At 61.8% G+C, this 20,554-nt stretch overlaps 1 protein-coding gene across 1 annotated transcript in view; it reads left to right on the top strand.

Annotated features, from left to right (window-relative positions):
- VAC14 (VAC14 component of PIKFYVE complex) overlaps window positions 1-19,309 on the top strand; it is a 98,991-nt gene extending 79,682 nt beyond the window's left edge. Inside the window, exons 15-19 of the mRNA XM_082712221.1 lie at window positions 8,964-9,138; window positions 10,564-10,682; window positions 11,856-11,935; window positions 13,725-13,875; window positions 18,698-19,309. Coding sequence (XP_082568347.1) covers window positions 8,964-9,138; window positions 10,564-10,682; window positions 11,856-11,935; window positions 13,725-13,875; window positions 18,698-18,860 — 688 coding nt within the window. The 3' untranslated portion in view covers window positions 18,861-19,309. The remainder of the gene's footprint in view (window positions 1-8,963; window positions 9,139-10,563; window positions 10,683-11,855; window positions 11,936-13,724; window positions 13,876-18,697) is intronic.
- The last annotated feature ends 1,245 nt before the right edge of the window (window positions 19,310-20,554 follow it).

The following is a 20,554-nucleotide window of genomic DNA, read 5'->3' as shown; positions in this document are numbered from 1 at the left end:
CCTCCATGACAGGACCCGGCTGTTCTCAAGGACATACTGTGTGTCAGTGGTTCTTGGAACCGATTGTCCTGGGGACAGCAGGATTTCCTTTAGCGAGCCCTCCCTTTGTTTTCCTTTGCTGGGAGTGTTCAAAACATGAAATGCTCGGGAGCCGTGGGCTTTACTACCAAGGGTTCAAGGCCTAGAAGGATGGCCTCCGGCTTTTACCACCTGCCCTGCCTCCCAGCAGCACCTTTTCCTCCGGCCCCCAGGGTCTTCCCTGCAGGACTTGTGTCCCAGGCGCCTCTAGCACGGGGATCCCTCCCCTGCCATCTGACCTATATTCCGGGGTGTCTCCGCCACGTGGGATAGAAGGTGGGACCTCTTTTCTGGGGCACAAACCTGGACCTTGTCTGTGAGTCAGAGACCTCTCCTGGCATAATCCGAAAGCGCCTCAGCCGGAACCAGACCCTTCACAAACCACCTCGCCCGTGCAGTGTTCAAGGGGTCCTGAGTCCCTTGCGGTCCCTCCCATAAGCCAAGTTCCATAGGTGAAGGAATGCGAGCCGCCATGGCCCTCCTGGCCGTTCATCCTCTATTCCATAAGCATCCATTTCCGGACCGGGCCCCAGATACATCCTGCGTTGGGAAGCATAGGTTGAGAGAGGAGACACACCACGAGCTCCACAAGGTGAAGCTCAGCGGGGTGGGGAACCACACAGCTTGAGGCAGGAGACTGTGGGACTAGCAGGGGTGGGGCAGGAGAGGGGCCAGAGGCCCTCCCAGGGGTCCCAGTTGGGGACAGCTTGATCGAAGGCCTGAAGGGGGCTGGAGAGGTCCCTGCAGATGGACAGTGGGAAACAGGCTTGGCCAGAGCACAAGGAAAATGGGGCTGGGTCTGTCAGGGATCAGGTGCGGGAGACAGCTTCTGTCCTGGGGAGCAGGCGGGACCCCTCACACGGCAGAGGGGCCCATCTGGCCACCCTGGCCTTGTACAGGGCGGGGGGCTCAGCTCTCCCAGCTCTGCACCGCTCCCATCGCGGTCCCTAGAGACAGCCCCGAACCCAGAGACAGGTTGGCTCACCCCAGCCAGCTGAGACCATTTGGTTTTCTTAACCACTCCCGTCCAGATCCGGCCTGCGCTGAAGGTGTCTGCGTGAGCCCCGCCAGGGTGGCTGTGGCCCCCGGGAGCTGGCCGGGCTCATCTGTAAAGAGAAAGAGAGAACTGAGTCGATAAAAGACCCTTTCTTCCTCTCCCCCATCATGCTGCGGCCCTCCCGCCATCCCTTCCGCGAGCTCCCAGCAAGACCCAGAAAAACAAGCCCTCGTGCCTCCTCCCACCCCCTCCCCCCCACCCCAATGAGACTTTTAAACATATCAGCGGCATCGACTGCATTAAACACACTGAATTTTTAAGGCGTGAGTTGGCAGGGTTACCGTGGTTGCCTCTGCCCTGAGGGGCACACTGCTGAGGACTGATTGAAAGAAATAGAACAGATTTACAGTTTTCATACTTGGGAAGCAGGGAGCTGGAAGGGAAGAGGCGTGGGGGGAAGGGAAGAAGAGCTGGGGCCGGATGGGACGGGGAGAAGTGAGGGCAGTGGGGCTCTGGAGTCTTCTGAACTGCAGATGGGAGGCGGCTCGTGCCTCCCGCTTCTAATGTTACCCTGACCTGGAAGCTGCTTTCTCTTTAAATGCCTAAAGGATCCCAGCCGTCCCCCGGGGGCAGAGCGAAGGCCAAGGCCGGAGGGCCCTTTCCAGTGGGAATGGTGGCGGTGACTCTGGGCCCTGTGTTTTCTGTACCTGACATAAGGCTGCAGTTGGGAGTTATAGTTGTGAGATCCAGGCGTTTGCCAGGGTAGCTCGTATCCCCTTGGCCTGACCACTGATGTGGACCTCAGCCAGGAGCCAAAAGAGAGAGGTGAGGGTCTGTACCTCAGTACATGGTGTTGGCCTGGTCAGTTCACAGGCGCTGGGGATGGAGATGAAGGAAGCCCAGCTGGAGGAGAGGGGAGGGCTCTGAGCAGAAATGACTTGGCTCTGCTGCCAAGGACACCTGCACCAGAGGTGCCTGAAACTTGTCCCTCAGCCCGATGGGTCTGGCCCTGAGGTCACCTTGCAAAGGGCCATGGGGTCTACCCTGCCGGAGCTTTCCTCCAAGGCAGCATCCAGTTCTAGCCTCAGCAAGGGAGCTACGTCCGGGCCTGCGTGCCCAGTGACCCTCCAGACCCCAGCCCAACAGTGTTTTCCACCCCAGAGCTGATCCTCCCTTCCCCAGGCTACCCACTGGAGAGCCGAGCTGCAAGTCTGGTCCAGCATGGCCTCAAGAGGCTGGAGGCCTGGACCCGCCTGGGCAGGATCCGGGATGCCAGGGGGCCCCGAGGCCACAGCGCAGAACTGGAGGTGTGGGGCAGGGCAGCATGGGCAGGCGGGTTAGGAGCCGCAAGCAGACCTTCCTGTGTGTCTGTGGGAAGCTGGTTACTGGGCCCCGCCCAGCAGGAGGTACTGGATGGAATCGAGCATGGGGCCACCTCCGGTGTGACACTAATGGCTCAGTTCCTCTGAGTCTGGACGGCCCTGGAGGCCTCATCTCCTTGATCGCATGGAAGATGGGCGGGGGGGGGGGGCCTTCCCAGGGCACTTGGCCCCGAGGGGCAAGAACATTGAAGCAGGAAGAGCAGCTGGGGGAGGCTGGGGGTGGGAGGTGGGTTTCCCGGCTTCTCTCTCAACACTGGCATCACCTTCCGCTCACATGTGCTGTTAGCCCAAGTCTCTCCATACTGGGCCAGCTGTTCATGGCCTGTGCTGGTGGCTTTCCCGTCAACTCAGGATAGTCAAGAATGGGAAAGGCCTCTATCTCCCCTTAAACTTCTCTTGAATCCATCTGGGGCCCTTCGCACGTCCCTGCCTAGTAGCCTTGGGCCGAGTGGCTAGCAGGGCCGGCTGTGTCCCCTGCACCTGAGAGCCAAAGCCATTGGGCCACCAGGTGAGGGAGGCGCTCCTGGGCCCTCCAGGCTGAGTGCTCACTCCAGGCACCCCCTCCAAGGGTCAGACACACCATCTGCTTCTGCCTTTCGTCTCTCTTTAAAAAGCCAGGCTTGGGGCACCTACATGACTCAGTGGGTTAAAAGCCTCTGCTGTTGGCTCAGGTCATGCATGATCCCAGGGTCCTGGGATCGAGCCCCACATCGGGCTCTCTGCTCCACGGGGAGCCTGCTTCCCCCTCTCTCTCTCTGCCTGCCTCTCTGCCTACTTGTGATCTCTGCCTGTCAAATAGATAAATAAAATCTTTTAAAAATAAAAATTGAAAATAAAAATAAAAATAAAAAGCCAGGCTTGTGGAAGGAGAAAGGGTAGGGGAGTGGAGGGTGGCAGCCAGTGTAGACTAGCTCACTGCACTTCCCGGACCAGCCCTCAGCTCTGGGCTCAGTGTCAGAACAGTCGGGGCGGGGTTGTGGGGGCATCAGCATGCCCTTACTTGGGGATGGGAGCTGGAGGAGAGCCCCAGGAGAGAACCAGCATAAGCATCTTGCAAATGGCCCAGGGGCCTGGGAAGCATCAGCTGACCGTAAAGGAGGTGCAGGGGCTGCAGTTTCTGACCTTGGCAGCTTTGCGGGTCTCGTTTCCAGAGGGCACAGGGAAGAGGGGTCATGGGAAGAAGTGTGACATCTTCCCCAAAGCCACATGGCGTGGTTCAGACTCCCCCCGCACAGCATGGCGGGGAGGCGGAGTGCTTCTTCCCAAGGAAGGTACGTGTCCATGCTGAGGACTCGACCCTCCTGGGCCCACACCCCGGTGTGGGGTCCCTGTTCCTGCAGACCAGCCTGGCCCAGGGAAGGAGCCCCCTCTCCAGCTACCCCCTCCCCTGGGCCAGCCTTGCTCTTCCCCAGGCCCTGGGGTTCTTCCTTCCTGAAAGGAACTGCTCACCCTCTTTTCACCACCCAACAGGGTTCCTCAGTGCTGACCCCTATCCTTCATGCCCTGCCAGGCCCTGGGGGTGGGGGCAGGGCTGGCCTGTTGAAGAGAGGCATCTGGAGGCAGAAGCAGCCCCCACTCACACCCTCAGAGGTGACGGCCTCTTCTTTCCTGTTCTGCACATGGTCCTCAAGGGGGAAGGGGGTGCAAAGCTGCTGGGCAGGTCTTACCCTCCAAACCAAGGCTTGGCCTGGCCTGAGTTGGTGACCTGTCCCGGTCCCTAGACGAAAAGCAACATGTGGCCCCTTTCCCCCTGCCAGAACAGGGTGAAGGACAGTAATGGGCCCCCTGCTGGCTTAGTAGGGGCCAGCCTGTGCCATGCCTGTCTCCCCTGCAGCGGGCAGCAGCTGCTGCCTCACAGCGGGGTTCTCCCATCCGGCCTGGGCCACAGGGCCTCAGGGTGAGACTGGCCCGTCTCGAGCCACCTGCAAGGCTGGTCGATGCCCTCCTCCTCCTCCCTGCTCTGGCCCACAGGTGGCCTGAAGCAGGGGCTGTGGGTGGCTTGCAGACAGGGCCTCAGGAGCACACCTTCCACTCTGGGCCACCATTGAGGCCACTGGCCGTTCACAGCTGGAGTCTGGTGAACGGGGATGCTTAGCCAGTGTTAGTGGTTGAAGAGACAGTGACACAGACCTCATGCCAGCCTGGCAAGTGTGGTGCGGCCATTTCCAGGCGGCCCCTCTCCAGAGTGCCTTCCCCTGGCCCTGCTGTAGACCTTGGCCTTTTGAAGTTACCCCCAAAGAAGGCACCTCTGTGGAGAGGCAGTGTCCTCTCAATCCATTAGAGAAAGTGGGGGTTTCTGTCTTGGGTCAGGCCCCAGGCAGGTTGCTCCCCTGAGAGGGACCAAAGGGAACTGTTCCTTCCCTGGCATGAACCCAGACCCAGGAGCAGGGCACCAGCTGCACAGGCAAACAGCAGGGGGCTGTAGGGGGGAAGGCAAAGCCCATCCACAGGGCTCTGGCCTGAGGTGAGAGGCTGCATCCCAGAGGCCCCCTCAGGCCACACACGTGTGGACCCCTGCCTTCCAGCCCTGAGGTAGGCCTGCGGGCTGTGCCCTCCCAGACCTCCTGGAGGTTTCCTCCTGCCTAACCTCTCTGCCTTGTCACCAGGTGTTCTCCAAGCTGCTGTCTCATGATGAATAGTACTTTAATATGAGTATTAAAAAATAGGGGCGAACGTTTAAGGCTTGCAAGCCATGTTCATGACCGCTGCCATGCCTGAGAGCCGGGCAGGCCGCCCAAGCGGGGCTCAGCAGAAGTGATGACACCGCAGCCCCGCGAGGCCGCCATCTGCCAGGCTCCCGTTGGGCGCCGACAGGCCCCAGGGAGGCGGAGTCGGAGCAGGAACCGGGTTCTGGAAGGGGACTCTCCTGGGTCTAGATCCTCCCCGCTCCCCCGGTCAGCCGTGTGCCTGGCAGCGTGGTGTGAGGACTTGGCTCAGCGCCCTGGGAGGACCCTGGGGCTGGGCCTCTGGAGACTCGGAGGCCCTCCTGGGCAGGCCATTTCACGGGCTTGGGGTTGAAGTGAAAAGTGGGTCCCTCCCTCCCCACCGCCCACCGTCCTACTCAAGGAAGAGCAATCAGCGTCCTGGTCCAGTACTCAGAGCCCTCCAGGCTACGGCCCGGTTGACCTGCCCAGATTACTCTTCTCCCGCCCCCGAAGATGCCTAGCTAGGACCCAGTGAGCCCACAGAGACCTGGGCTGCTCTACTTCCCGCCAGCCCCTGCCCATCCCGCGAGGACATGCTTGGCGTGTGGTGAGAGCTCCCAGTGAGCAGCTAATACTCCATTGTTCCTGCCTTCTGGAGGCTTCGTGACCCAGCAGGCTGGGAATTGTTTTCCTTCTTCCCAAACCCCGGGTGACCTTGGGATGGGATGGAAGAGGCTGGGTGAGAGGAGACGAGGTGCGGCCTCCGAGCGTGGCCCGGCCGCCGGGGGGAAGGGGCAAAACAGCCCCGCCAGGCTCCGCCCAGCAGCCCCCTGGGGCGAGGAGACCACCCTGCTGAAGCAAACATCCAGAGCACAGTGGGGCTTGAGGCTCGCTGGAGGCCGTGCCCCCCACCGCCACTCCTCTCTGAGGAGCCCCTTCCTGGCTTCTCCCTCTTCCCCTCTCCCGCTGGTTTAACTAGCGGAGCTTCAGGGCGGCTTCTCGGGGTGCTGTGTCACTGCTGTGTCCTGCCAGCGCGCGTTCAGGGGTCTCCTGAGCCGAGCCCCAGGCAGGGCAGCCAGACCCTGAGTGATGAGGGGGGAAACGTAACATCCGGGAAGCCACTCTCTGCAGAGTGAAGGAGGGACCCTAAGAGCTGAGTTGGAGAGAAATGACAAGAAGATGCAAGATCCTGGAGGTGTAGTGAAGAATTGGGATTTGTTCAGATCCCGTGGGAAACTGCCAGGGGGTGGCGTGCTCTGACTGGCACTTTTCAGGGCTTGCCCCAGTGGGCAGTCCTCTGGGAGGGTGGATTGTAGGGATGAGAGAAGCAGCAGGGAGACCAGTGAGGAGACAGCTTGGAATTGACCAGAAGAGATGGCCAACACTTGCCAGGCTGGCGGGTGCACTGGACAGAGAAGCCAGGGGCTCAAGAGAGACTCCTTCCTTGGGCAGAGCAGCAGGGACACTGCTTCCTGAGATAGGAAGGCAGGGAGCCGGAGCGTGGTGCGTGGCACTGCCAAATTTGAAATGCCTGTTGGGCAGCCATTTGGGATGGCCTTGAAAACATGAGACCAGGCATGACCACTCAGAGATGCAGACGAGAGAGAGAGATGGAGAACACGCGTGCGCTGGGCCACCACAACACGAGAGGAGAAGCAGTCACTGAAGGAGGAAAAGGCCAGGATGGTGTGCTCTCACTGGTGATGAGAGAAGAGTGTTTCTAGAAAATGTTAGAAATTTCTAGAAGGTCCGTGACCTTCTGCAGCACTATCAGTGTTCCGGGTTCTGAGGGATGCCAGGAGGCCTTGGCACCTGCCTGTCCTCACCACCACCATCCCCTTTGCTTACCCCTCCACACTTCTCCAGCTGTCTTCATGTGAGTGCCCCACCCCCACCCTCTGGCTGCTACAGGTCCCCATGCCCCGTGGTCCCCGGAGAGTGCTGCCTTGGCAGAGCCTCAGCTGTTGGCCTCTGTCATGGAGACGGCAGCAGCTGCAGGCGACGGGCATTTATGACCATTTGTCAGAATTCTCCCCTTCCTCCCTGGCCTGCCCTTCTGGAACATTTCTATCCCACGGCCCTGGAGACAGAGCTCATCCAGGGGTGGGAGGCCCAGGAAGGGACAGAAAGTACTGTCTGTGCTCTGCAGAAGAGCCAAGCTTCTTCCTATGAACTGGCTGTCACCCCCACCTTTGGTACCACTGGAGTACCCAAGTAGGGTCCCGTTAACCATGTACTATGCAGCTCTCTTCTGAGTGACCTCCATCTTGCATGGGGGTATTACCCCCAAGTAGGAGGTGAAGAAATTATGGCACGGAGACACTGGGGTCACACAGCTGTTGGAAGTACCAAGCTCTGGGGGCACACAGGTGAGCAGGGGTGCCACCCAGGTGACGGCAAAGCCCCTCCCACGCCACTATCCAGCCCCACCCCCGGCCCCAACAGCCTTGTTTCCACTTTTCTGGTGCTTTCTTCCCCAAGGCTGCTAGTTCCAGCTGGGCCTGGGCTGGAGACGGCCTGCCCACTGTTTGCACTTCGTGGTTTGGCCTCTCTATTACCAAATGCTCTGGGATTTTTCTGGAGCCGGGGGTGGGGAGGAATCTTCTGCTGTCTGGCCCCAAGGCATGGCTGGTATTCAGAGGGAAGCAGGAAACCAGAGCCTGATAAATGCAGAGCTTAGTGCGAGTTCAGTGGCCTGGGATGGCTGTGTGTCCAGCAGCTTGGCTGCAAATGTGGCTCATGTTGTCCGGGTCATGTAGATCTTGAGGCAGGCCCCAGACCTTTGTACCCACAGGCCCACGTCGGGGTATGTGTACTTGCCGGGAGCAGAGGCGAGGAGTCAGGCGGACATACGTGCACCCTGTGTCCCATCCAGGGGACATGATGTACCCAGGGAGTGGATACAGAGCGCGGTCAGTGGCTCAGTGGCCATGCTCCCGACGGGAAGGCCCACTCGTCCCCTCGAGCCTCCGTGGGCGCCACTGCAAAGGGAACTCAGCAGGCTTCCTCCGAGCCTGTCCTTGAGACCTGCCTTCTACTGTTGACATCATCTTGGCCCAGGGACCCTGGAAAATCTGCTTTCCTCCATTCTCTGGATTTCCTGTTTTCCTTTTTATAGAACGGAGACTCCTTTCCACAAAGCCTAACCCTAACCCTACAGGACTTCCAAGAGGAGAGTTGGGGGAAGGACAAGCGGCCCTAACTCATCCTGTGACCTCGGTCAAGTCATTTTGCGTCCGTGCACCCGAGTTTCCCTTATGTGAACATCGGAGATAAAACTCGGGGTTGTCATAGGACCCGTCCATCCCACAAGCACCCACTGAGCCCTGCAGCCGGTGGGCACCATGTGCTCCGGGCGGGGGGTGGTGGGGGTCACACCTGTGAACAACACAGATGGGTTCCTGAGCCCAGGGGGGCCCTCAGAGGACGGCGCCGTGGACAGCAAGGGTTACTTGTCACATAAAGGTCATCTCTATCCAAAAAAGTAAAGGCGGGAAGGGGTAGGGAGTGCCTGGGCACGTGGGGGGCATTGCTGTGACATGTGGGAGGTCTGGAAGGTAACATGGGGCTTCTGCAGCGACAGTGGTAGGAGAGGCCTACGGGTCCTCTTAGAATTCCATCTTGGGGTCGGGGCAGGGGACGGAGGTCATTCCAGCCTGTGGGGCTTCAGAGTTGCTGGGGTCAGAGTGAGCAGGGCTGGGAGGCATGGAGCCAGGCCCCCCGTGAGCCGCGCCCCACCCTCCCCCACAGGCCTGAGAGCTGGGGTCCCAGGCCAAACCCAGGAAAGAGCGGGTTTCGTCAGGATGTTACAAGACCAGGGAGAGGCTCCCTAGGTTAACCTCTCCTTGGCCTGTCTTCCAGGCAGCTCTGCCTCCTACTGAATGCAGAGAACATCTTTCACTCGATGGCAGACATCCTGCTCCGAGAGGAGGACCTCAAGTTTGCCTCGACCATGGTCCACACCCTCAACACCATCCTGCTCACCTCCACGGAACTCTTCCAGCTGAGAAACCAGCTCAAGGACCTGAAGACTCTGGTACTCCGCGTCCATGGGCTCGGGTCCCGGGTGTGGTCCCACGTGCACACAGGCGCACAGCCGTGCTAAGCCACCCTTACCGCAGGGGGCTCATGGTGGGGAGACGGGACAGAATCTGAGATCTCCGGGTCCAGTGTGAACTGTGGACTCCCCTGGCTTGCTGCTCAGTGCCAACCATGGCAGTAAGTCAGAGGCCGTCTCCTTGGAGCCACCTGCTGCAGAGATCTGTACCCACGGAAGGCTCTGGACTCTGCTCCAGGGTCTGCATGCCCTCCGTGAGCTGCCAAAGACCATGCCTTTTCCCCTTGTTGACACCCCACCCCCTACCCCACACGCCAAGCACACTGGCTTCTGGGACCCAGTGGCTCACGTGTCCTGGGCCGTGCTGCCCTGTGTGAGTCAGGCTTCTGGGTTAAATCGTTGCCAGACATCAGGGATCATTGCTGGCCCTACCCTCCTTCTCAGCCATGGTCCTTCCCTCGAACAGGGGAACAGATCTGTCTCAAAAGGCCCCCTGTCCTAAGCCAAGGTATCCCAGTGCTACCTGGCCCAGGCTTTGGATAAGGGCCTAGTGGGGCCGATCAGTGAGAGGGAGGTGGGGGACTGCTCACTGTTCTGCCAGCCTGCCCTGGGGTCAGTGTCCGGTCAGGGGCTTCGTGTGGCCCACGAGCAGGAGGCTGAGCTTCGGAGGGCCTCCGGAAGTGGCTGCCACTCTGGGTGTGCTGGTGGCTCCAGCGGCTTCATTCCCCGTTGTGGGCCGTGGTCTCCACCCCACCTCCTCCCGCAGCTCAGACCCTGTCTCTGCTCCCTCTCAGGGAGTCTCAAGGATGTGCACGCCTGCTTTAGGGCAGCGCAGGTCAGGAGACGCGGAATGAGCAGGCCACACCTCTGTCTTCTTTCTCTGGTTCTTTCCACACACTTGCAGAGGACTGACTTAAGAATTCTTCTCAGGGCAGGGGCTCCCTGCATGTGGGCTCAGCTCCTGGGCTGGTTCCTGAGCACCAGGGGGGCTGGAGAGGAAGGAGGAGATGGGGCATCTGAGCTTGAGACGGGGTGCTGCCGGGGAGACCCCAAGGCCTGAGGAAGCCTCCTCCCAGCCCCACAGGCTCCGGGACCACAGCGTTCCGGGGAGGACAGTTACTGTTCCTTGCCAAGGGCAGGAATGCCGGCGCAGAGGACAGGCTCACGCCCGACCAGGCCCTCACAGCCAGCACCACGTGGCTCTGTGGTACTGGGAGTAATGACAGGGTCTGAGGAGGAGCTGTCAGCGTTTCCTTTGTGACGGCTTGTTTCCCAGCTGGGCTGCCAGACACAGCCCTGGGTGCTGAGCTGGCTCCCCGGGGCTGCGCAAGAACCCCCGGATCTCAGGCCCCGGGTGGGAAGGAGTCGGGGCTGTGTCGGCCGCTCACACCTCTTCCCCCTCAGGAGAGCCAGAACCTCTTCTGCTGCCTCTACCGCTCCTGGTGCCACAACCCCGTCACAACCGTGTCCCTGTGCTTCCTCACCCAGAACTACCGGCACGCCTATGACCTCATCCAGAAGTTGTATCCTTCCCGTTCATCCGCCCAGGTGGCAGGCCCAAGGGCCACGCTCCTGCCCCGTCACCCCCCTCCCTGCCTCCAGGCCTCGTGACCCCAGGACCTTGGAGGACACCGAGACGGGTGTATTTGAGAGCAAGCTGGGGGCAGCAGACAGGGTCATCTGGGTCTCGTGGCAGGATCTGCCCTGGCAAAACCTTGTAAGCCAGGGACCGAGGCTGAGGGGTGCTGACAGGGCCACCTAGGTGCGGGTGCCCCCGGGTGGGAGCAGGGAGAGGCCCCGGGAATGGGGAAGGTGGGTGGACTGCAGTGGGGGGACCCGGGTGAGGCCTGCACGCTTGAGTTCTGGTGTCTGCACCATTGCTGGTGAACTCAAGGACCTTCTGGGGCCACAGAGCCAGAGGGAGCCCAGGTTGGCTGGGACAGCGGGGAGAAGCAGGCGGGGGGAGAGGCCTCAGCTGAAGAGAAGACCCGCAGCTCGCCTTGGGGCCTGGAAAGGAATCTGTGGGCAGATTGGTCACAGTTCTTAGAAGGCTGAAGCACACCAGCTTCCTCTGTGAATGCCCAGCGCGTGACCCTGGATTAAAAAGCTGCTTAGGACACAAAATGGGCCTCCTTTCCTGATGGGAGCGGGAGCTGGGGGTAAGGAGAGAATTGCCCTGAGGTTCTTCCACTGAGGGTCGGTGTGGCCTCGCCTCACTCCCCAAGGCTGCCTGCTCTCCATCCACACCCTAAATTTGCTTTTCTCAGTCATTGGTGTGGCCCAGAGACTATGGGCCACACGCTTGCTTGCTGCAGCCCTGACCTTGGCCCTGCCGACAGGCATCCACTCACGCAGGAACCGGGACCTTTCCTCCGCAGCCTCCCCCCCCCGGTCTGCAGGGCTGAGATAAGAGCCTTTCAGAGCCGGGAGGGCGCAGAGGAGAGAGCCCCCGTGCAGAACCGGAGTGCCCACGCAGGGGGACCCTTGGGCCCTTTTTCACTGAGGGATGGAGAAGTAAAAAGGCAGGTAGACTGGTGGACCTTCGTGCTTCAGCAGAGCAGGACCCGAGTGGGAAGAGCACGCGTTCCCAGCCCCCGAGTCCCCCCACTGTCCGACGGCCCGCACTCCCACAGAGGCCCCTCCCAGAGGCCTGCCATCCCGGCCCAACAGTCAGACTTTCCTTGACCCCCACCCAGCGGAGACCTGGAGGTCACAGTGGATTTCCTCACAGAGGTGGACAAGCTGGTGCAGCTGATCGAGTGCCCCATCTTCACATGTAAGAGCCTTCCCCCCCCGCCACTCCGCCCTGCCTCAGGGAGGGGGCGGGGAGGGGGCTCCCCCAACCGGCGGAGGTGGGGAGGGGGTCCTCCAATGCCGGAACAAAAGGCCGGGGATGACAGTGCTGGGGCGTCCAGTCCAGCAAGACCGGGACGAGTGGCATCAGGGCGAGTGCCTGAAGGTGGGTCTCGCAGATGCAGGCCATCTGAAGGTGAATGACATCCCCACTTGGGGACCCGGAGCGGCCGGTCCAGAGCTGTTCCCACGCCCCCTGCAAGCACACTGCCCTGTGCCCCAACTCTCAGAAGCTGAGGGGCTCCCTGGGCCCACCTGCAGGGGCTTCTCTGTGCCCAGGAGCTACATCTTCCCCTCTCTGCAAAGCAGAGCTGGCGTTCGTGGGGAGCGGCTGGGCAGGAGCCGCCAGATGGTCACATTTAGGCTGAATGTGCAGAAGTGGCCGCTGGCCGCTAGCTGGGACGCGCACAGCCCTTGGCATCTCAGCGCACCTGGCGCTTGCTCCCCAGAGAGGGCAGCCCCCAGAATAAAAATCCCACGCTTGCAGTAAGTCAGGAAGCAGGGAGGCAGCCCTGCCGGTGGCCTCCCTCCTGTCCTGCCGGTTGCCCCAGCCTCCTGCTCCCTGGCAGCGCCTTGAACCTGTCCGAGCTTCTCCACACAGCCGGGCACCACAGGGCTAGAGGCCCGGGACAAAGACCCTGTTCCCAGCGGCGTGCAGCCAAGCCTGTCCCACGTGGTCCCCTGGCCTGCCATCTCACTTCCCCAAGGGCCTTCTGGAGCAGCCAGGCACACACACTCTCCTGAGGTCAGGTCCAGCCTGACCCCGGAGAAGCCACGAGTGCCCTCTCACCAGGGCTTTGCGGGGGTGACCGCAGCAGAGGCACCCTGCTCCTGCTCGGCTCCCCATCCCACTCCCGGCTTGCCTGGCCTCCCGGGGACTGGCTTGGCCCCACAGCCCCAGCTACTCGGGTCTCCACGGGCGGCTCCTCCCTGTGGCAAGAAGAGGGTTGGGGTGCAGGGGCTGGGGGCAGCTGGGCTTGGCTGCTCTGGCTCCAGCGGTCAGCCCAGACCCCTGCACGGCTGCTGGGGTGCCATGGCCTCTCTGGGTGTTGGTGGCACATTTCCTCCCAGTGATGCCTGGGACTAGGCCTTCGAGACACAAGAAGGCAGGAGCCCATGATTCTCCCGGAGGGGCTCAGAGGAGGGCGGCGTGGGGCTGCTGACTTGGGACAGGTGCTAGGCAGGACTGGGGCGCCGCTCCCATCTAGTGCGGTACTGCCAGGGCTGGTACCTAAGGTGGCTTTCCAGAAGCACGTACCAGACACTCCAGAGCTTGGTGTGTGTTTTGCCACACGCACCAGCGTTCTTCCATCCTGCCCTCCCTTAAAGTTGCCCTAATCCGGGCTTTCTCTCCTGCTCACCCTATTTATAGCTCTCTTGTGTTGGCACGTGCAGAGCAGACCGGGGAATCTGTTACACTCCAGGCCCCGAGCCCCCTCATTACCGGGCTGCAGTGAGGGTAGGGGCTCAGGGCCCAGGCCCCGCGGCAGCACAGGGGTTGTCAGGCCGAGGGCTCGCTCAGCACAGATGGGCAGGAAGAAAGGGGGGGATGCCCCAGGGACAGGCAAGGTGACCCTGGAGGAGAGGGCGGGTGTGTCTGACTGTGGGGGAGCCCCTGCCTCCCTCTAAAGCACAGGCCTCTGGCTGGCCGGTTCCCAGGCAGGCCTGGGGCAGTGAGTGAGCCCTGACCTCTCTCCTCTGCCCTGCTGCAGATCTGCGCCTGCAGCTCCTGGACGTGAAGAGCCACCCACACCTGATCAAGGCCCTGTATGGCCTGCTTATGCTGCTGCCGCAGAGCAGCGCCTTCCAGCTGCTGTCCCGCCGGCTGCAGTGCGTGCCCAACCCCGAGCTGCTCCAGACCGAGTGAGTGCTGCTGGGGACCGCTGCCCTCCACCCTGCCCCCAGGGGAGGCTGGCCAGAGGGGTCTCCCTCGCCTCGGAACCACAGCCCCCGGCCACCATGGAGACCGGCCACCCCACTGCCACCGGCCCTCGGGCCTCTCAGGGCCCCAGGAGGAGGGGCTGCAGGACGGTTTACAAGGTGGCACAGGCTGACGATACCTTCTCCACACGGTCAGGGTTGAGTTAGTCAAAAAATGCGAGAGCATGCCAGTCACCCAGACGGATGCCCCTGGAGGGAAGCCACTTGCAGGACGAGGTGGAGGGAGTTCGGTTCACATCCTAGGCCAGAGATAAGCGCCCAGTCCCACTCAGACAGGCATGAGAGCCCGGCCTTGGGTGGCCATCTCCTCGGTCTACGGCAGAGGCTCCAGCCTGGGCCTCAGAGAGACCCCAGCCTCACTGCGGCCTTCCGAAGCCTACCCTGGAGGGAGCCTACCCTGGGGACGGGAGACGGGCTGCATCCGCAGCTACCCCGCTCAGGTCCTGCCCATGGGAAGAGCAGGTCCTGGGCACACCGCCGCCACGGGTCCCAGCATGGCCGCCTCCAGGCAGGAGGGCTGTGGCCCCGGGGGAGGGGGCTGTCCAGCCCGGCTCCCACCCCAAACCCACGGCTGGCCCGGCCCCCAGAGCCTGCAGGGCTGTGTCTATATTTGGTAACCCTTGCAGGCTCTGCCTCATCCACAGGCATCTGGCATCCGAGATGGAAAATTTCACTTGTCAGGTCGCCATGGAAACCAGCAGAGCCACTGAGGAGATTTACGCTGAATGGAGCACACGCAGCTCGCATCAGATGCCCTGTGTGTCTAGAGTTCCCTCCCAGGCTGTTAGAGCCACTTGGCAGGCCTGGCACCTCGCTTTTTGTGAAGGGCCTCGGGCTTCGGCCCCTGGGACTGATGCGGGCAGCCTTGGAATGGGCAGCCTAATACTCAGGGCCCCAGACCCAAGCCCCGTGCCCCCTGTGGCACTGGCTTTAGGCTCCCACCACCCCTCCCGTCCCGCTTGGCCTCTCCAGAGGCTGGTGGCAGACCACCTGACAGGCTGGCTACCCAGGCCGGCTGGAGGCAGGCCGGCTGGAGGGGCTTGAGTCCCCGGCGGGTGTGCCCTCACCCCCCACCCCGGCCAAGGCCCAGCTCCTGCCTACCCCACCCACTTACCTGGACAGTGGTGCTCCAGGAGGCAGAGCTGGACACAGTCCCGGCTGCTCCTAGTGATGCCTGAGTGATCCCCAGGGAGCAGGGAGTTGCGGTCCCCATTGGATGCCCCTGGTGGGGATACCTCTAGCTCCTGGGACTCAGGCCCTGAAGCCACACCGTAGCATCCCTGGCCTTGCCTCTGCACCAGCCTTTCTACTGTCTGGGTGTTAGGGTCACCTGGCAGGCACTTAGGAGGAAAAGTGCAGTGGTGCGGACGGGAGAAGGAGGCAGGAAGGGCTGCTTCCTGTGACCTTTGGTTCTGGTCCCCACCCCCAACCAGGCCGCCTTCCAGACCCTGGACTGCTGAGGGCCATATACCTATCAGAGCTCTGCCCATGACATCTTGTGGGGGGTGGGGTTGTAAAGCTCGAGGTAGTAGGAGCCCTCACGGCGTGCTCCAGGCCCGGGTACAAATGTGCAGAGGGAGGGAAGCTGGGGATAAAGGATTCTCCCTAAGCGTCCCATGGTCAGAGTCAAGGCAGTCTTGGGCCAAGGGTTTGAGACCTCTGGGTTCTCAGGTCAGTGGGCAGGCCACAGGCCTGGACTAGGATCTAAGATTTTTTTTTTTTTTTTTTTTTTTTTTGAACAGAGAGAGAGATCACAAGTAGGCAGAGAGAGAGGGGGAAGCAGGCTCCCCGCTGAGCAGAGAGCCCCATGTGGGGCTCGATCCCAGGACCCTGGGATCATGACCTGAGCCAAAGGCAGAGGCTTTAACCCACTGAGCCACCCAGGCGCCCCCTGGATTAGGATCTGATCCAAGCTCTGCTCAAGATTTGCTGTGTGACCTCAGATCCGTCTCTTGGTTCTTGGTTTCTTCATTAGTAAATGAGCATTTGGGTTAAATGGATGGTTGAGGCTCGGCCCAGCCTTCAAGGCCTCAGGTGCCCAGCCTTTCTTCTCAGGGACCCTGGAAGAGTTGGCACAGAAACGAGCAAGGAGACATTGGGCGGGGAGGGGGCCCCAAGAACAGCTGGGGGAGGGGTCAGATTGCAGGGTTGGGCACAGAGGGACAGCTCACACCCAGGAGAGGGAGACAGGGATAGTCTCAGCGCTGGGAGGGGCAGGCAGCTGGAAGACAGCTTTGGGTTGCCTGACAGGCCTGCAAGCCAGGAACAGCTGGGGGTGGGGGGTTCTGTACCCCTCCCCCATCCCTCATTCTGTGTGCTCAAGGCGCCAGCAGAGCTCGGAGACCCTGGCCACACTCGGGCTTCCAGGCTACTCCCCAGAAACCATCTCAGTGACACAGGAGGGAACCTCTGAAGCAAAAAGCTGGTCACAGGTGCATGGGTGGGGGTGGCAGGAGAGAGGGCCAGCTTTGGGTCTCTCCGCTGCTGGTGGGGTGTCCTCCAGCCACTGACTGCCCGCGGGGTGTTGTCAACAAAGCAGGAAGGGCTTGCGCGACAGCTGTGCCCGCTGTGACAGGCAGGGAGAGGAGCCCTGGCCCACATGCTCAGAGGAGACCTACCCTACCCCCACGGGACACGCTCCTCCCCATTCCGCCCTCCCTACACACACACAGAAGACCTCAGGCCAGGAGGGCTCCAGGGAGGGAGGCCGAGTCACCGAGGGCCCAGGGAGCACAGGTGTGGCCCACTCCTCCCCACCCCCACACGCTGTCCCAGGCACCTCTGGGCAGATCCCCCGGGTTGGCTGCCACTGCTGGCATCTCCACAGAAACCCCTAATCTCAGTCCTACTCTGGACCTGATGCCTGGGCTTGCCATTAGTGTCGAGGGGAGCAGCAGACAGACCCACGGACACCTAGGCACGTACTGCAGTGTCCCATCTGGGCGCGTGTTCCCAGGCCCACAGGTGTCCCGCATCTCTGCCTGAGGGGCTGGGGCTGCGCCTGGCCACTCCCTAGTGAGAGCTCTAAACCGCAGGGTGTCCCTCGGCTTCCCCAGAAGCCCAGGTTATTCTCTCAGGGCGGTGACACCGGGACCACAGAGCTACTATGACAGGGAGCCTCCTTCCCCATTCCCAGGGGAGCTGAATACAGGAGCTGGAGTTAAGAATGCCACCCGCAGCCTGCCCGCACCAGAGCCACGTGGCTCCTGCTGGTCTTTGTTGAACCGATGTTGCCTGAGGCCCAGGAAAGCGGGGGCCACGCCGCTGTCTAGGGTGCCTTCAGCAGGGGGGAACACACTGAGCAGGCAGGGGGCTACCTCCAAGCTCCAGCCCCATCCTGACTCTGGAAAGGGTTCCCACCGCCCCTGGTCCTGCCTCAGCAGCCAAGTGAGTGGTCAGAGAGGCCTGTCAGGGGCCAAGCTTACTGGGGAGCGTTTCCTTGGGGTGAAGGGCCATCGTTTCCCCCCCCAAGTGGACTGAGCCACAGGTAAACAGGCGGCCTTGAGCTGCTGGGTCCCGGCTGGCCTCACCTCAAGGACCAGGGTTGTAGCCATGGTGGCCCCCTATCAAGCTGGGGCTGGGCACCAGACTAAGCCCTTCCGTGTCGAATCTGAGGGAACCCTCACACCTACCCCATGGAGTGGCTTCTGTGGCCGTCCCCCCTTTACAGAGGAGGAAGCTGAGCCATGGGCCCAAGGTCCAGTGGTTAGGAAGTGGTTGTGTTCCAGTTGGATCCCGGCTTATCTAGCTTGTGTGTTCAGTTCTTGTGCCTCAATATTGGGGTCTGTCCATGAACTCAGGGGGTCCAAGGATTCTCATGAACAGCCCACAGCCTTCATGAGACTCCCCCCTTACTAGGGCCACCAGGCCTTAGGGGCTAGAAGCCAATATTTTTCCAGCCCACACAGATCTGTTTCCTAAGCCAGGGAGGCTCAGTTGAGAGAGAAGCAGACTTCCAGGAGATTCTTTGGAGGGGTGCTTATAAACAGGGCAGGGCCCCAGGGGATCTAGTCCCTGGGGCAAGCTGAACAGGGCTATTACCCTGCACGACCCCAGGGAGCATCAGGCACATTGTAGCTGCGCTCTGCACGACCTGTGCAACTGTACAGAGCAGGGGGAGGGGGTGGTAACAACAGGAGTTGTAGGAACCGCCAGCATGCCCGGTGGTGAAACCAACTCTCCTCCCTCAGGGACAGAAAATGACCACAGGCCTTTGGACCTCAACACTCAAAAATCGATGTCCTGCCAAGCTAAAGGCCCAGTAGAGTCTCTTCAGCAGTAGACAGTCCTTGTTGTCTGCAGGCCTAGTCCTGCCCCAGAGAAAGGGCCAGGCTGCCTCCTCCCCCTTCTCCCTGGACCCTGTTCCAGGCCCCAGCTGGCTTCCTGGCTGGCTGCTAGCCCTGGCTTTCACCCCAAAGGGAGCCAGTCGTAAACAGGAAATGCTTCCCGATGCGATGCCTGCTCTGGGCCCCATTGCCAGCCCACAGACTGAAGACCATATCCAAGCAGCACTGTTGACTGGTCCCAGCACTTAAGGGGGAGGGGATTTTCACAGGGCTCCCCTGCTTTGGGGCTGACCGTTGGGCAAGGGATCCCGGCCTTGAGGCAGACGTACTCCCCAAGGTTGAGCTCCGTGAGCCTGTGGCCCTGCCCTGACCCCGGCCCTCCTATGCCCGGTGCCACCTGGCCCCCAGCTCCCTCCCCAGCTTGCCGAGACTGATGCTGAGCCCTTCTTCTTCCCCAGAAACAGTCCACAAGCAGCCCCCAAGGCGCAGAAAGCGGATTCCTCCAGCATCGACTACGCAGAGCTGCTGCAGCACTTTGAGAAGGTCCAGAAGAAGCACCTGGAAGTTAGGCACCAGCGGAGTGGGCGTGGGGATCACCTGGACCGGAGGGTTGTCCTCTGACGGTCCTGGCATGGAGAAGGGCCCAAGGAGTGGCCCCGTGGAGCATTCAAGGTCTTCGGGCCCCCACCCTGAGGAGCTCGAACACCTGCCTCAAGGGCAGGGCCGGGCCTGGCCACCAGCTCGGGGTAAGGGCACAGAGGCTGGCCACCCAAGCTCCTCACACAGCCCAGCCCTCTGGGCCCCCATTGCTGGCAGCTGCACCCTGGTGCTCAGGCAGCCGGCTTCCCACCAGGGTGCGGCCGAAGCCTCAGACACCACCCATTCTCTGGGACCAGTCTCTAACATCCTCTTGTAAAAGAGCTTGACCTCTCTCCAGCCCGCCAGAGCTCTGGCCTCGTGCTGTGTGTGCACACTGGAGTATGCATACCTGTCTGCAGACAGGGACCAGCCCGGAAGTCCGTATCAATGACACACCCCCTGCCCCAATAAAGAAATGACGGAAACTCGCAGCCGCACATGCTTGCTCCTTCCCACTGGCACTGGCGCTCTGCCTCCCTGATGCCCACAGCTGCTCCAGGACCATGTTGCCTCAAGGAGTGTTGGCTACACCTGGAGGCTGGTCACCTGACAGTTCCCTGATGGGCCTCTTCTGGGTCCCACTCTCACCACTGGGACCCGCCCCTTCCTGGAGACCACCAAGCACTGGCCTGGCCTGAAACCCTGAACCCTACCTTCCCAGGCACCTGACTTTTCCACCCAGATTCCCCTGGGGAATGCAGCCACGTCCCCTTTGAACAGGGGAACCAAACCATGAGTTTCTGAATGAAAGGGCATGCCCTACAGGCTGCACATCACTGGAAATGGAAGGGCAGGGACTGAGGAAGCATCTCAGGTGCCCACCTTGATTTGGCTAAATAAGCCGCAGTAGCACACGCCTGGTCCTGAGTCCACCAGACTCCAGCTCTGGGCAGCCTCTGAGTGGCCTAATGAGCGCCCAGGTGGTTCTCATGAAGGCGCCGGGGGTGGGGGAGAATGAGTTTGCGCCTCTCGGGGAGGGTGGGTTTCCCCGCCTGGAGTCTACAGGACGAAGAGCATAACTCGCTGCCCGTTGTCCACGTGAACACCGCGTGCGTCCCCAAATACGTGCGCCCAGGCGTCGGGGACTGGGGCCGGCAGCCCACCTCTGCCCCGCTGCCGAGTAAGCAGGTTGCCCCGACCCGGTCACCACACCCCAAAAGCTCATCCTGCCCTCTCCCTTACTCCCCAATGCGAGTGGCTTCGGCCCCGCTTGGAAAAGCAGCCAAAGAGCTTCTGGAGGACCATGCGGACTCATCATTGCCTGGGATGGAACGTCCCAAGGCAGGCGACACCCCACGCCCCCCCGCTGTGTGTCGTGTATTGCGCCCGCGGGACGCCCCCAGAGGAGTCCAGCCCACCGCCCGATCCCTAAAAGCGCCCGAAGACCCCGGCCCGAGACCACAGGCTGGAATGGGGTGCCGAGCCCCTTCCCGGGGGGTTGGGGCAGACACCCAACTCCCGGGCTCCACCCGCCAGGCAGCCCCGCGGGCCCCGCCCCAGCACCGCCCCCGGCCCGCAGCGGCGCCCGAGCCCGCCGGCCCCGCTCGCCCGGCCAGTCCGGCTGCGCCCGGGCTCGGATTTCAAAGCCGGGCTCCGGCGCTGAATGGGCCTGCGCCCCGCCGGCCTTTCCCACAGCCCCCGCCCCCCACCCCCGCCGCGGTCCTCCCTCCGCCGCG

Source organism: Mustela nivalis (genome assembly GCF_964662115.1).
Source record: "Mustela nivalis genome assembly, chromosome: 18".
In the NCBI taxonomy this organism is placed as follows: domain Eukaryota; kingdom Metazoa; phylum Chordata; class Mammalia; order Carnivora; family Mustelidae; genus Mustela; species Mustela nivalis.
This window is presented reverse-complemented; position numbering and strand designations above follow the sequence as displayed.